Source organism: Lepidochelys kempii, chromosome 19 (genome assembly GCF_965140265.1).
Source record: "Lepidochelys kempii isolate rLepKem1 chromosome 19, rLepKem1.hap2, whole genome shotgun sequence".
In the NCBI taxonomy this organism is placed as follows: domain Eukaryota; kingdom Metazoa; phylum Chordata; order Testudines; family Cheloniidae; genus Lepidochelys; species Lepidochelys kempii.
Window position 1 is genome coordinate 18,083,589 of NC_133274.1, and position 15,944 is coordinate 18,099,532.

Here is a 15,944-nt window from a genome sequence, read left to right on the forward strand (position 1 = left end):
GATCGGGTCCTGAACCCAAACCTTTCCTCTCTACACCTCATGGCTTGGATGCTGCATGGCTGACTCTGGAGGAGCAGGCCTGCTCTAGTCAGGTACAGCAGGTTCTCTTGGAAAACAGCCCTCCACCAGAGTGACTTACCTGGCAAAGTGGAAGCTTTTTTCCTGCTGGGTGTCTGAGTGCAACATCTCCCCAACCCGGTCGTCTCTGCAGTCCATCCTGGATTACCTGCTTCACTTAAAGCACTGGGGCTTGCCTTCTCTTCGATCAAGATGCACTTGGCAGCCATATCTGCCTTCCCTCCTCACATCCAGGGTAAATTGGTATTCTTGCAGGAGATGTCAATCAGGTTCCTGAAGGGCCTTGAACGTCTTTCCACCGATCTGGGACCCAGTCTCCCAATGAGACCTCAACCTAGTCCTCTACAGGCTCACAGGTTCCCTCTTTGAGCCCATGGCTTCTTGGTCCCTTTCCCATCTGTTGTGGAAGGTTGCATTCCTTGTAGCGATTACCTCGGCAAGGCATGTATCCGAGATCAAAGCCTTCACTTCGGAGCCACCAAACACGGTAATCTACAAAGACAAGATCCAGCTGCAGCCCCATCTGGCTTTCCTGCCTAAGATGGTGTCGCATTTCCATGTCAACCAAGATATCTTCCTCACGGTGCTCTGTCCGAATCCTCACTCTACCACTGAGGAGAGGCGGCTGCACGCTCTGGATGTCCGACACGCCCTGCGTTCTATCTGGAGCACACGAAGCCCTTCTGCAGATCAACCCAGCTCTTTATCGTGACATCTGACAGGATGAAGGGCCTTTCGGTGTCCTCTCAGAGGATTTCAAATTGGATCACCACCTGCGTCCGTACTTGTAATGATTGGCACAGGCTGTGTCTCCACCGATAGTGAAGGCTTACTCGACTAGGGCTCAGGCGTCTTCGGCTGCCTTCCTGGTGCATGTCCCTATTCAGGACTTGCTGGGCCATGATGTGGTCTTCAGTACGCATGTTCATGACACATTACGACATCACCCAGCAAGCCAGAAATGACGCTGGCTTTGCCAGAGCTGTGTTGTAATCAACATGTCCATGAACTCCAACCCGGCTCCGGTGACACTGCTTGGGAGTCACCTACAATGGAATGGACCAGGGTTGCCAACTTTCGACTCAAACAAAACCGAACACCCTTCCCTGCCCCCGCCCCACTCCTCCTCTGAGGCCCTTCCCCTTCTCTGAGGTCCCACCCCCAGTTCACTCCCTCTGTCGCTTGCTCTCCCCACCTTCACTCACTCGCTCATTTACGTTGGGGTACAGGAGGGGGTGTGGGCTCCGGCTGAGGGTATGGACTCAGGTGGGGCCAGGGATGAGGGGTTTGGGACGCAGGAGGGGGCTCCAAGCTGGGGGGTGGAGCTGTGGGGTTTGGAGTATGGGAGAGGGCTCCAGCTGAGATAGGGGCTTGGGGTGTGGGAGGGGGTATGGGCTCTGGTCTGGGGGTTCAGGTTCCAGGGTGGGGCCAGAAATGACGGGTTCAGGGTGCGTGAGGGGGCTCCGGGCTGGGGGTTGGGGTGCGGGCTCCAGATGGGGGTGCAGGCTTTGGTGTGGGGCTGGGGATGAGGGATTTGGGGAGCAGGAGGGTGCTCTGGGCTGGGATCGAGGGGTTCAGAGGGAGGGAGGGGGATCAGGGCAGGGGATTGGGGTATGGGGGGGTGAGGGTTCCAGCTGGGAGTGCGGGCTCTGGGGTGGGGCTGGAGATGAGGGGTTTGGGGTGCAGGAGGGTGCTCCATGCTGGGATCAAGGGGTTCAGAGGGTGGGAGGGGGATAGGGGTTGGGGTCTGGGAGGGGGTCGGGGTGCAGGCTCCAGGCAGCACTTACCTCAAGCAGCTCCTGGAAGCAGTGGCATGTCATTTCTCCAGCTCCTATGCGGAGGCATGGCCCGGTGGTTGCAGGCGTCACCCTTGCAGTTCCCATTGGCCATGGCTCCCAGCCAATGAGATCTGCGGAGGTGGTGCTTGGGACAGGGGCAGGGGCAGGGGCAGGAGCAGTGCATGGAGCCCCCTGGCTGCCCCTATGCCTAAGAGCTGGAATGGGGGACATGCCGGCCGCTTCCTTGAGCTGCGCAGAGCCAGGTAGGGAGCCTGCCTTAGCCCTACTGCACCGCCGACTGGACTTGTAATGGCTTGGTCAGCGGTGCTGACCGGAGCCACCAGAGTCCCTTTTCGACCGGGCGTTCCAGTTGAAAATCGGACACCTGGCAACCCTAGAATGGACATGAGTAAGCACTCGAAGAAGAAGATACGGTTACACCCTTTCATAACGGTTGTTCTTTGAGATGTGTTGGTCATATCCATTCCATGACCCGCCCTCCTGCCGCTCCGTCGGAGTTCCTTCCGGCAAGAAGGAACTGAGCGAGGGGGGAGTCGGCGGCACCCTTTATGCTGGTGCGTACACGCACCACTCCAGAGGGCATCAGACCTGGTCCCCTGTGGATACCACTGAGGGAAAATCTTCCGGCACTGATGCATGTGGCGAGCGCACACACACCTACAATGGAATGGCCATGACCAACACGTCTCAAAGAACAACACTTATGAAAGGTAACCGTCTTTTGTGACTGGTCAGATAAGTCACATGCTGTGGGGAACTTTCCTGGCTCATACACTACCCTGGTGAAGTGGGCTAGCGAGAGGATCTGAGTCTTTGCTCCCTCTTCCTTTACCCAGAGCCTTGGTTGACTCGAGGGCTCCCCTTCCACTCTCCTGTGTAGCAGAGTCCTCGTAACCCCAACAAGGCTGGGCCCAGGATTCCTGGGAGGCTCGACCCCCAACCTTGTTGTGGTCACTTGGGATAGGGGCTAGGGTGTCCCCACTCCACTCTGGATGCTTGCCTGACCCACTGATCATTGCATACAGCTCAAAGCAAATACAATTTTTTAAACAGCAACCGATTTAAAAAATAAGGAAAAACTGGGAAAGGTGAAAGGGAAATCCGTCACCCCGGGACTGCCACAGCCAGCATCTCTGGCACGTCAGGGCAGTTCAGTCTGTTCCTCACACGTCCCAGGCCCCTGCCCAGGCCCTGGCTGTGCTGCAGGGATGCTGCGGGTCGGACACTCGCTCTGGCGGTGGCCACACGCCCTCAGGCTCTGGGTGGCAGGACCCTTCTTCCCAGTGTCAGCGTCCTCCCCCATGCTGTTGGGGTACGGTCGTCCCTCCCCCCAAGTCTGGCCTGCAGGGCCCCTTGCATTGGGCCCGCTGCCCAGGGTCCCCCTCGCCCTCCCCAGCTGCTCCCTGCACCCAGCTCCGGACGACTCCAGCCCCAGCTCTGCTGCTGCTGCTCTGCCTCCCTCCCCCCGGCTGCTTCTCTGGCCCCTCTGGCTCTGATTATTGCATGTCTGCGCCCAGCACCGGTCTGCTCCCTGGGCTGCCTCTTGCCGGTGCGGCCCTGCTCCCCAGCTCAGCTCGGGCCCCTGCTCTCCCATGAGCTCGGCCCCACTCGGTCTGACCCAGGCCATTCCAGCTCCCATGGACGAGGGGACCCCCCTGGCCTCCTGACTCCCTCATTGGCCTGCCCGCCCTGTCAATCAGGCTGACCGGGAGCGTTGGCCTCTCCCCATTGCCCCTGGGGACTGTCAGTCTCAGGGTCCTGATGCCCCATCCACCCTTCCCCTTTCTTCTGGGACTGGGAGCGAGCAACCCAACCCCCTCCGCCCCCCGAGTGTTAATGAGGGGCCAACAGCCCCCTGACAGTGATTTAACAATTGTTAATTTACGTTTTGAGAGCGCTAGGCATTGTGCGGCCTCTGCCCTGCCCTGAAGAGCTCACAGCCTAACACAACAAGCATGAGCCGAAGAGAGAAACGGAGCTAATGTACCGTTCAAACTCGATCTCCAGTATCCCCGCCTGCCCGCCGGCCAGCCGTGCCCTCAGGGCCGCCAGATTCCTTGCTGGCGCTGACATGGGAAGTCAGTGGTCTCAAGGCAGCGGTTCCCAAACTGCGGGTCGCGCCCCCAAGCGGAGTTGCTCCATCAGCAGGTCGGGGCGCGGCGTCCCGCGGGTGGGGAGGTCGCCATTTCACACGGTGAAGCTATTTTACTCCACAAAATGGCGCCTGCCATGCAGCGTGGAGTCACGCACGCTGTGCGCCGGGGGCCATGGGCAGCAAGGCCTCTGCAAATGGGGTCATGCAGTGGGAGCTGCTGCACTAGGGGCTAGTGGTTCAGGTAAGTAGCCTGCGATCAGGGTACTCGCCTGGCACTGGGTAGGCCTGGATTCAAGTGCCTGCTCTGCCACTGAGTCCCTGTGTGGCCTTGGGCAAGTCACTTGGACCCAGATCTAAACGTATTTCGACTTCTAGCTCCCACGGAAGTCTACAGAGGTTGGGAGCCTAAATCCCTTTTGTGGATATGGCTCCTAGTCTCCCTCAGCCACAGTTGTCCACATGTACAATGGGAATAACGACCCTGCCCTGCCCCCAGGGCTGCGTGAATCCATTATAGACTGCGAGGTACAGAGTGCTGCGCTGATGGGGGCCAGGTGCGTGCCTGAGCTAACCCTCATAGGAATCTATTGCGATAGGTGACGTGACGTTGGCAGACCCCAGTGTGCTTCTGAGAATCAGCCCCAATGGGTGGCTGTGGCGGGCAGCGCTGTTGGAGCGGGGACGAGGCCAACGTCGTGAGCAAGGAGGGGTCGGAGCTGGGAAGGTTTAGAAAGTGAGGCCAAGAGGAGGAGTGGGAAAGCAGGGACCTGGCAAAGGGATTAAGAGGGTGGCCTGGTCCTTGCGGCTCTCATCTGTACCTGATGGGCGGAGGGACACGCTGGCAAGTCTTTGGCAGCGTTTTCATCCCAAGCTGCGTCCTGGCTGTTCTCTGTCAAAGGGCACCGGAAAGTGGGGAGACGCCTCCTGGTCTGGTCTGAGTCAGCACAAACGTCGCTGGCCCTGGGCATCGTGCTAAACAGCGCAGACGTCACCCAGCACACGCAGCTGGCAGCCCCAGCATGTTGCAAACACACGTTAGGATGCTGGTCTTGCAATCAGGGCTCCTGGTGCCCTTCCAGCTCCACCATTCGTTCCTTGGTGCCCTTGGTCAAGTCGCTTCCCCCTGTAACAGGGAGGTACCGCTGCCCTCCTTTGCCGAGTGCTCTGGGGCTGCAAAGCGCTGGCCGGGCTGGTGTCAGGGTGGCAGACCTGAGGCTGCAGTGGGCTGGCCGTCAATCTCACCACAGTCCGTGTGCGCACCTGGCAGTGAACCAGGGGCAGGGGCCTTTCTTCTGATGTTGTCCTCTGCTCCAGTGGGGCCCAGCCCAGGGCACAAGGGAGGGTTCTGCGTACACACACACCGGCAGCAGCTCCTCTGGGGTGCCCATCAGCCAGTGCGCTGGCGGCATGGTCCTGGAGCAGCCCCTCTCCCACACCCATGGACCTCGCACACTGGGGACAGAGAGAAGGGCTGCTGTGACCCGTAAGGACCCCCAGGATGTTTCATCCTCAGAGAGGGGAGCCAGGCAAACTGCTCCTCCCCTGCCTCTGCTGGGCCCTCCAGCTCCACAACCCCACAGACTCCCCTAGGCCCTGGCACTGCCCTGCGCCAGGCCGGCAGCCTCACTCTGCCACCCCCTGCAAACCTCAGACCTGTGCCCTCCCATCAGGAATCAGGCTGGCCCTGAGCCCAGCCTGCCTGGCCCGTTCAGCCTGCGGGGCCCTCACCACGAGGGAGTCGGGGTCACGCTCCCGAGGGCACTGCTGAGGGGTTTTGGTCTGTGGCCCGTGAAAGTGGCAGGGCCAGCAGAGCATGGGGGGCTGGGGTCGCGCTCCCTGAAGTTCCTGGTATCACAGAGCCCCTCCCGCAGTGGGATTCCCGCCCCAGGGTGAGGGGTCAGTGAGGGCAGCAGCAGGACTGGAGTGTTGAGTGGAGCGGGGGACAGGACGGGGGACCCAGCGCCAGGGGCGTGAGGAGGAGAGTGGGCGTCACGACAGGGGAGAGAGCAGTTGGGAAGGAGGAGATGGAAGGCCCACACCTGGGGGTCAGAGGGAACCCCAGGGACCCAGCAAAGGGGAACGGGTGTGGGGAGGCAGAGGGGATACACTAAGCTGAATTTGTTCTCCATCCCAAGCACTGTCCGCTCGACACAGGCCAGGGCATGTGGTGCCCAGGGCAGCGGCTGTGCCGGTCACTGCTGTGCTCATGCCATGGCAGGCTTGGGGAGCCAGCCCCCTGTGCGCACGCAGGGTGGGGCATGGCAGGGTCTTGGGATGAGGCGTTTGGGCAGCCTACAGGCAGGAGCAGGGCGCTGCCAGGCTCCTGGGGAGCTCTGTGCCACGCTGCCTCTGTCCCTGCCCGTTGCACTCCCTGGGGCGGGGAAGAGGGCGCTATGCTGCCAGGGCAATTGGACAGGCAGGAGCCCAGCCTGCCATCCTCAGCCTCCTCCTAGCAGCCCTCGACTCCTCCCCATCGCCTCAGTGCACTGACCAGGTAGGAGTGAAACACCTGGGGGCTGCATGTTCTCCTGGGCGCTCTTGCACGACAGAGGCCTGGGCATTGGGCTTTCTCCCTTTGATGAGACCGAAGGCGCAACGCTGCACAGATCAGTGCTGGCCCGTTTGCCAGCAGCTCTGCACTGACTTGCTCCTATTTTGCAGGTTTGCAGGCGATTGTCTGGACCCTGCTGCTAACGCTGTGGGTGACACTCCCCCACCCCACACTGGCTCTACTCCAGGGCCAGCAACAAGGAATCTCTGGGCCTAGCTATGCAGTCGAGGGCTGAACTGAAGGATCTGCTCTCTCCCTGGCTCGTTCCGTGCAGAATATAACATTGTGCAGGGGCTGCAGCCGCAACAGGCTCCTGCAGGCGGAAAGGTGCCTTTGGGTTTATCATGGCGCTCCACAGGCCAGCAGCAAAGCACAGAGGCAGCACGATGGAAAAGAGCCACTCTAGTCTTGATGCCTGAACCACTGAAACTGGAGCACCGTTACGGCTGGAGACAGGGACCAGGGGGCTGGAGGGGGCTCTGAGCAATGGATGATTCACCGGAGGAGACTACGGAACAGACAGCAGGGGAGCCACGGGCAGGGCCTGTGGAGGAGGCGCTCCCGTGCCCGACTCACGTCTACACACTGTGTATTAGGAACCTGAACCCCAAGTACTCGCAAGAGGTTCTCTGCAGCATGCTGAAGGACATTCTGGGCACCGCCAGCCTCCCCCTGCAGCGGCACGACATAGAAGTGGTGAAGAAACCGAGACGAGCCTACGCCTTGGTGCAGGTGGCCACTGAGCTGAGCCTGGAGAACGTCCTGAAGCAGCTCCAGGTTGCCTCGGACATGGAGCAACGTCTCCTCAGGGAGCTAGTGATGAAAGGGAAAACCCTGGTGGTGGAGGAAGGCAAGAGAGCCTTGCCCAGCGCTAAGGAGTGCCAAGAGGTAGGCCCAGGCATTGTGCCGGGACAGGCACAATGCACTACACTAGCAGTGTGATAGCGAAGGCCAGTGGGGCGGGCTGGACAGGGCTGGACATGCTGCCTCTTGGTACTGAGATCACCAGGGCAGCAGGACAAGGGGGAGTTCCCACCCAGGAGACCTAAGCCCCAGCAGCACTTCCATCCGAAGGCTGGGCGCTTCGTTACTCCCCCCTTCCAAGAGATGAGCTACCTCATCCCATGGGCTAGAGCAGGCGTGTGAGCTTCTAAGAAGCAGGATTACTGGGCCCCATGGTTTGCTCTGCAGCAATGCCGCCTTCCTGGCTTGGCCCTGGAATGGGGCAGAGCTTCCCCATCGACCCCCGCGCTGGGTTCCCCGTCTGGCCAGCTCGTGAGGTCATCCACCCTGGGATAGCTTCTCTCCTAACCATCGTGTCTAGGAGATGCGCTGAGATAGGACACGCCGAGATACAGTGCAGTCAAAGGTGACATCCACCCCTCTGCTCGAGGTCCTTGTGCCACCTAATCCCTCTTAACCCCCGTTAAGGGACTGCGCTGTGCCTTGTGCTGCCCCCTGCCCGAGGGAGGGGGGATTCACCCCCTCTGCATAGACAGAGCCAGAGCTGCTGACCTTTTTTTAATCACTAAGTTGTTACTACATTCCCCCTCCCATTAGCATCGAGGAGACAGCACGGCTAAAAGAGACCAGCTGGAGTCCGTTCCTTCTTGTGCACCATCAACAGAACTGTTTGCATGTTCCAATCCGTTCAACTTGGGCAAGTCCAGCCAAGGCCCTGGGGCTGTGTCTCTAGGGGCATGATTAGGAGACAATGAGGGTTGTCCCTGTGCTACCAAGGATATAATTTGGCCCCGTGGAACCTTTAACACAGATGATAATGTGCGGGAAGGAAAGAGTCCAGCTTGACTCTCAGATCCCAGAGAAATTGGCAGGAGCAGTCAAGTAACCAGTGCACTGGAAAACGTGCTACAGGGAAGGACCTGGCAGTGTCCAGGGAGATAGGACTGTGTGACGTGGACTGACTTACACAATGGGCATCCCCATTAATTTCAGGGCAGAATTTTGTTGATTTTTAAGGCCAGTGGGTAGTACTATGTTCATGCAGCCTGACTCCCTGCAGAACACAGGCCAGAGAATTTCACGGTTCCTGCATCCAGGATAGTAATTTGCAGTTCTGCTCTGACATGTGACTGAGAATGGCATCATGGGCTCCATACTTGGTTTTTCTCCATGACTCCAGCTCAGGCATGCTCAGTCTACTGCTAAAAAGACGAGCTGTCGAACTGCCAGCGCTGCCAGCTCCCCCAGGACCTGAGAGTCAGGCTGGGCTCTTTTCCTCCTCACACATCAGCACCAGTTACAAAGACGCTGTATGGAACACCCAGGCCTTCAATGGGTTTGCCCAGGGACAAGGGGAGAATGAAGTAAATGGTTCTGGGGATGCTGCACGAGACGCAATAGGCTCTAGCGCCCTCGCCTGTCACTGGGCTGCTCTGACGGGAGTAAGAAGCCTGCAGCTCAGCTGGTGATTCTCACAGGGGGCAGATCTGAGTATAGTCACTTGTTGCAGCCGGACTGCAATTAAATAAAAGGGCCCATGTGCTTTAAAGCCTGAATATTATTATGACGAGGGCCCTTGTGCTGTTGTTATAACGCTGGCTGCAGTCGTCTGTGTTGCCCCCACGCTGCGCTGTCTCCATATCTGTCTCTGCATGCATGTGTCGTTTACTCTTTCTGCCTCTGCACAGAGTGACACAGAGGTGACTGGAGCCAGCACCCCAGAGTCTCCCGTGCTGGGGCGTTTGCAGGCTGGCAAGAGCAGGCTGCGGGGGTCCGAGGAAGCCCAACCCAGCCCTTGTTGGAAGGGCCCCCCTCCAGCCCAGAAGCTGGCGGAGCGGCCGGCAGCGTTTCTTAGCGGCACCAGGTCAGACAGCGCCATTGTTCGGCGGGAGATCGTGGGCCAGGAGCGCTTGTTCTATGGAGCCTTCATGGGGAGTGAGACCAGGAACGTGGAGTTCAAGCGGGGTGGGGGGGAATACCTGAGCGTGACCCTCAAACACCACGTCCGGAAGTATGTGTGTGCCTTCCTCAACAGCGAAGGGGGCAGCCTCTTCGTGGGGGTGGAGGACAACGGCTTCGTGAATGGGGTCAGGTGTGGTCACAAAGAGGAGGACCGCATCCGCCTGCTCATCGACTCCCTTCTGAAAGGGTTCAAGCCGCAGGTGTTCCCTGACGCCTACACCCTGACCTTCATCCCTGTGGTCAAAGCAGAAGACACCGGTATCTTCCTGAAGGTGATCCGGCTAAGCGTTCATCTGCCCAGACAGCAGGGAGAGCTGCTGCTTTATGAAACAGACCAGGGAGAAGTGTACCTGCGCCGGGACGGCAGCATCCAGGGACCACTCTCAGGGAGCGCCATCCAGGAGTGGTGCAGGCAGGTAACTGGCATGCAAGGGCCGCTAATACAGCAAGGCAGCAAACGGCTGCTAACTACAGGGTGAACCTGAGCTGCACCCAGCGATGCTGTTGCAGCCTGCCCCACAGGGGGAACTGCAGCCCCCCATGCCGAAGGGATCCAAGGGGGGATTCACCCCTGAGCAGAGTCAGTGCAAGGCTGAATTCCACCCGTCTGTGGCTCGGCTCTCACCAACAGGCCCTAGGCAAAGCCATGGGGAGATGGTTTGATCCGCAGACCCTTTCTTTGTCTGTCTCTCTGTCTACGTACATTCCTTCCCTCACTGGCTTTCAGAAGACTTGGTCACAGTGCTTTCCGATACCCACTTTGTCCCTTGTATTTGTCCATGTTTGTTGTCTCTGGCCCTTACAGCACATGTGTCGTGTAAAGGACCTGCATGGGCACAGCGGGGTCCAGACAACCGTGGTTATTAACTAGCCCTGGCCAGCTAGCCCAGCTACAGATACACACTGCTGATCTTCAAGGTCCTGGTGGTTTCCGAGACAGGAGACAGTGAGCACCATTAGATGCCACCCAATTCCTAAACACCACAATTTCACAGAAGGGTTAGGAGCAAAAATACACACAGTGGAAAATAACGCTGAGACTCCAAGAAATCATTGTTTAAAGTAGCTCCAGAAAACGTAGCCATCTCCCCACTTCCACCAAAGTGCCTAACACATTTTGATTAGAAGATAAAATGATCACTCTTCATTTGGCAAAGTTGTCCATCACAGAGTTCTGGTTTGGTGCCATTTCTTGTGAATGGATACAATGATAATGATCTTGAATTATTATAGTATTATTAATTTAACCTGTAAAATGTAACTACATATTCCAGTCTTTACTTACCTATAGTACAGTTGCTTCCCGCACCGCTGAAATCCAGCCACCTCTGAGGTGAAATATGGCAGATTCGCTAAGGCCTAGGGCTGGGTTAGGGTCAGGGATCGGGTTGGCGTTAGGTTGACTGTAACTTTATGGTTAAGGCTCAGGCTAGGTTTAGGTTTTGGCCTAAGTTGCAATTAGGGCTGGGGATACTTTACATCAGGTGAGGTTACTGCTCTGCCTAGGCTTAGGGTTAAAGTTAGGCCCAAATTAGGGTTACTTCTCGGGTGAGAGTTAGCGTGTTACTGCTCAGTGTATGCAGTGTTATTGTAAACTTTTAGGTTCGGGTTACTTCTCGGTCTAGATTTAGGGTTAGGAATATCTTTAGAGTTACTGCTTGGCTTACACCTAAACCTGGTTTAAGAGTAGGCACAGATTAGGGTTAGGGTTAGGTTTGGGGTTATTGCTTGGCCTATGCCTGTGGCTAGGTTTGGGAATAGGGTTACTTTCCAGCGTATGTCTAGTTTTAGGGTTAGGTTAGGGTGACTGTTCAGGGTAGAGGGAGTGGTACTGCTTGGCCTAGGTCTCGTGTTAGGGTCACGTGTTGGTTTAGGGTTAAAGTTAGGACTAGGTTAGGGTTAGAGTAAGGAACAGTGGTCACCCAACACCCAGGATTAGCATTAGGGTTAAATTTAAACCTATATGAAGGTTATTGTTAGAGAAAGCATTCAGCCTAGGCACCGGGCTAGGGCTGGTGTTAGGGTCACCTCTCAGCCTAGCTTTAGGGTTAGCATTAGGCCTAGTGCTAGGTTTAGGGTTACTGCTTGGTCTACCCCTAGGATGAGAGGAAGGGTTGGGGTTAGGCCTGGGTTAGGGCTACTGCTGGCCCATATGCAGGATGCGGGTTATTGCTGTAGCCTGCAGAAAGAATGGATCACCCAGGCCATGTCACCCCCAAAGCCTGCTCCAGCCATCTGCAAATTCAGTTCAGATGTGCCTGCCTTCTTTCCCCCCTCATCCTGCCCTGGCTGGTTCTGGGACCTACCCATTGCCCCGTCATCACTCGCTCCCCAGGCCCCTTCCCTTATCGCTCCAGTGTTCAGATGTCCTGTGTGCTGACCGTTGTCTGAATCTCCTTAGCCATTTCCTTGCCCTGTGTGCCACTGCTCTTTTAATCTCATGTCAAAGGCACTGCCCTTGCTGGGTCTCTCTAGCCTGCCTCTAAGGGGCTGTGTCATTTCCCATCCGAAGAGCTGGGAGAGGAGTGCTCTATAATGTAGATTCCCCCAACCCCTCCAGAAATTTACTCTCATCATTAGCAAGAGAGTCACCTTCATCTTCTTTTAAGGTTTTTGTACCACCAGCTTTCTTCACTGCTCCCCCTGACTCAAGGCTCCAGCACAGGCAAGGGCTTTTCACACACACCAGGCAAGGGTAGTGGTGTGGCCGTCACAAACACTGGCATGTTTGCACGTGCTTTTGCCAGGTGTCCTGGCTGAATTCTAAGCTGGGTGATTGCACTCTACCTCCCTAGCAGGCTGCTCTGATTGCAGGGAGGCACTAGCCTCATTTTAAGCTGTGTAGGCTGATATTTTGCTTTGGATCCATGCCGTCCCTCTACCTTTCTTTTTGTGCTGTCATGTTTAGTTCAAGGCTATTATTTTTATCACATAGGGACAAATAAAACAAGTCACAGATGCACTGTTTGCCCACATACAGAAGGGAGGGGCTCCGTGTCTGCAAAAAGCAATCCCTATCCTATAGGCAGAAGTGGCTGGGGTCTTGTTTTTTTTCTTTCCTCAAAAGCTCTTGTAGCCTTGCTCCCTGCTTTTATAAGTGCTGGTGTAGGCTGGTTAACACTACACCCAAACCTGGCAAGTCACCTGCTAGAATCTCAGCTGTAATGAACCTGCAGAGTAGCGGCTTCGCTCTCAGGTGTTCACCATGCAGTGAATGAGCCCATGGATGTGGCAAGGGAGTTAGGGCGAGATTCACAAAGGGGATGCAGACATTGTAATACTGTGTGTGACAAGGTTAACTCCTGGGTGCCCTGCCATCCAGTGGAATTCACAGCTCCAAGGTAGACCCCATACTTCCCCATGCAGTGCATAGGGAGCGTAGGGCCTAAGAGAGGGATTCACAAAAGCCAGCCCAGGATCTGCCTAAGCTAGCCAGGAACGAAATGCTGAGGAAAGGGGCAAGGCTTAGGGCTCAGCTCCACAAATGTACTTAGGTGCCTAACTCCCCTTGATCTGGGTCTTAGGCACCTGACAAGCAGGGCAGGGTGCCTGTCTCTGCAGAGGGTTCTCAGCCATATACCCTCTCCTGGAGGTAGGTGCCTGAGCCAGGTCAGCCCTTTCTTGGGAAAAACAAGTGACCCCCTCACAGCCACTAGCCCCCTGGGTTGGGCATGGAGGTGGGAGAGTCAGGTTCATGTCCTCGCTCCAATGACCATTTATTAGTTATACACAGTGGAACAGCCTCAATAGGGGAGAGAGACCCACCCCCCAACAGCCTAGTAGTGAGGACGCCAAAGCAGGCAGCATAGGGATTCAAAGCTGGCTATCCCACAGCCCAGGTAAGTGGGCTAGTGGGTAGCCCGGGGGCCAGGTGGACAGAGGCACACACCTGCTCTTTCCCCTGGCTGCCTTTTGTGCAGGCTAGCCATGCTCACAGCACAACTCTCACATCAGGCCCTGCATGCAAGCTCGTGTGAGAAGCGCACTGAGGATTAGGCGTGACCTAGGGCTCAGACCAGCTTGTTAATTAGCTAGCACTGCACATGTCCACCAGGAGAAACTTAAGGGTTAGGTGGCAGCTGAATGGTAATTTTGTGAATGGCAGAGGTACCTAAATGTTGGACTTCAGCACCTAAAGAAGCAGTCAGGTACTTCAATCCCTTTCTGAATCTAGCCCGTAGCTGCTGTGCCCATGGCTCTCAGACAGAGTGACTGTGCGGTTGTACCTCCCCAGAAATGGACAGGAGAAGTGAGGAAGCTGGAAGAGCGGATAGAGAGTTTGATGAAGGAGAAGGAGAGCCTGCAGCAACAAATCAACCAGCAGCGGAGCTGGAATCCCAAATCTAGATTCTGCACCATCCTGTGAGTCACAACAGAGCAGGAGCGGGAGCAGCACGACTGGAGCCAGGGGAAAAGTAGTAAGGAAAAGGAATCAGTTCATTTATATTTGTATAGATTTTGAAAGTAAATTCATTGCAATATAGCGCACTGGCCGAGTAACTCCAGGGTAAGGCTTGCCTTGTTCATCTCTGGGCAGCATGCCGCCCTGCAGCTGACGGCTGTAACATAGCGTATTTGTTGTGAGTTTGACTCCAGCTCTGACTAGCTGGACTTTATGCCATTGGGAACCTCTGCATCACTGATCGCTCTGCCCATGAAGTTACAAAACCCCAGAGACTATGAACAGTATTTCCCTTGTGAAATCAGGTGGAAACTGAGACAGTCTCAGTCCAGGGGAGAAATGTTTTCAAAACCTGGCAACTTAATTTAGCCAACTAAGGAAGTGCTGAGACCCCAGAGATAGTGTGTGTTCCTCATCCAAACTGGCAACTGTGTGCAGATGTGGTTGCCCCATCTCAAAAAAAGATATATTGGAACTCGAAAAGGTTCAGAAAAGGGCAACAAAAATGATTAGGGGTATGGGACAGCTTTTGTATGAGGAGTGATTAATAAGACTGGGACATTTCAGCTTGGAAAAGAGACGAATGAGGGGGATGTGATAGAGGTCTATAAAATCATGACTGGTGTGGAGAAAGTAAATAAGGAAGTATTATTTACTCCTTCTCATAACACATGAAGTAGGGGTCACCAAATGAAATTAATAGGCAGCAGGTTTAAAACAAACAAAAGGAAGTATTTCTTCACACAACGCACAGTCAACCTGTGGAACTCCTTGCCAGAGGATGTTGTGAAGGTTCAAACAAGAACTAGATAAATTCATGGAGGATAGCTCCATAAGTGGTTATTAGCCAGGATGGGCAGGGATGGTGTCCCTAGTCTCTGTTTCCCAGAAGCTGGGAATGGGCAACAGGAGTAGATCACTTGAGGATTCCCTGTTCTGTTCATTCCCTCTGGGGCTCCTGGCATTGGCCACCGTCAGAAGGCAGGATACGGGGCTAGATGGACCTTTGGTCTGATCCAGCATGGTGGTACTTACTGTGCAGCCACTCCAGCTTGAGTAATGATTGTGTATAAGAAGCAAGGCCATGCCTGTTTTGAGTCTTGGGGGTGTCTGACCTAAAAGGTACAGGTTAAGCTTTTCTTTCTATTTGTACTTTAAATAAGAAAGGTAGTGCTCTTCTTGCAACACCCTCTACTCCCTTCCTAAGCATCTTGTGAAGGGCAGCATCAATTATCCATGCCCTGGAGGGCATATCTCATTGCCTACCAGGTGGCTTTACATTGGAAGAGGACAGGCCATGGTATGGGGGGCATGCAGCAGTGGGTATTATCATAAAGCAGGTCTATGATTTGTCTATGATTATGGTAGATTAGTCTATGATTTAGATGTACCACTGCTTTCTGAATATCTATCCTACCGCCTTGGGACCTTGGCGATGCTCAGGGCTTACCCCCACCTTCTCACTGCCACTGCGGCCTTGGACATATTTAGATTTGGAAACTGAGCCTTCTGGAATGCTCCATAAGCAGGGGGCCTTGGCCCAAAACTCGGCCTGAGCAACTGTCATAGTTTCCTGTTCATCTGAAGGGAACTGGAGACATGCCGTATCGAAGGGCATGTTAACCTACAAACTTTTGCCCATGCAAGTTATGTTGGCATAAAGCCACCGTAGGCATATACTTGGTGCCTTGCACGGTGCTGTGCATACTCACCAAAAGCACTTGTGTCAAAGCACAGTGCAATGTACCATGAGTAGGTATGCCAGTGTGCAACTTGCTCGTGTCCAACGCACTGTCTTTTGGGAAGTTTTGGCCACATATGGTGGGACAGAAACAAATCACACGGGTGACTGGGCACAAGGGGTCAAGTTTCAGTTTTGCAACTTTCTCCACAAAACAAGGCCATCTCTAGCCCATCATTTTTGCATCTATTGTGAAAATCCCACAAACCCACATCAGACTTGTTACTGCCTGTGATCTCCGACAGCAGTACAGAGCCTGCATAGCTCTGCACTACTGTCACGAGCATGATGATCCTCTGGTATCTGCAGAGCTGCAAGAGCCCTGGGGAATGTGAAGATTTCCTGGAGTCAGA

At 55.4% G+C, this 15,944-nt stretch overlaps 1 protein-coding gene across 1 annotated transcript; it reads left to right on the plus strand.

Annotated features, from left to right (window-relative positions):
- Positions 1-7,009: 7,009 nt before the first annotated feature.
- SLFNL1 (schlafen like 1) lies at positions 7,010-13,860 on the plus strand. Its single transcript, XM_073318097.1, has 3 exons — positions 7,010-7,411; positions 9,175-9,864; positions 13,683-13,860. The coding sequence occupies exons 1-3, from the start codon at positions 7,010-7,012 to the stop codon at positions 13,812-13,814; spliced, it is 1,224 nt and encodes a 407-aa protein (XP_073174198.1). The 3' UTR covers positions 13,815-13,860.
- The last annotated feature ends 2,084 nt before the right edge of the window (positions 13,861-15,944 follow it).

Bases quoted from the DNA above. Each gene is read 5' to 3' on its own strand.
- SLFNL1 (XM_073318097.1), top strand. From the start codon at position 7,010: ATGGATGATTCACCGGAGGAGACTACGGAACAGACAGCAGGGGAGCCA. The intron at 7,412-9,174 runs GTAGGCCCAGGC...GCCTCTGCACAG, and splicing joins GCGCTAAGGAGTGCCAAGAG to AGTGACACAGAGGTGACTGG. The intron at 9,865-13,682 runs GTAACTGGCATG...GTACCTCCCCAG, and splicing joins TCCAGGAGTGGTGCAGGCAG to AAATGGACAGGAGAAGTGAG.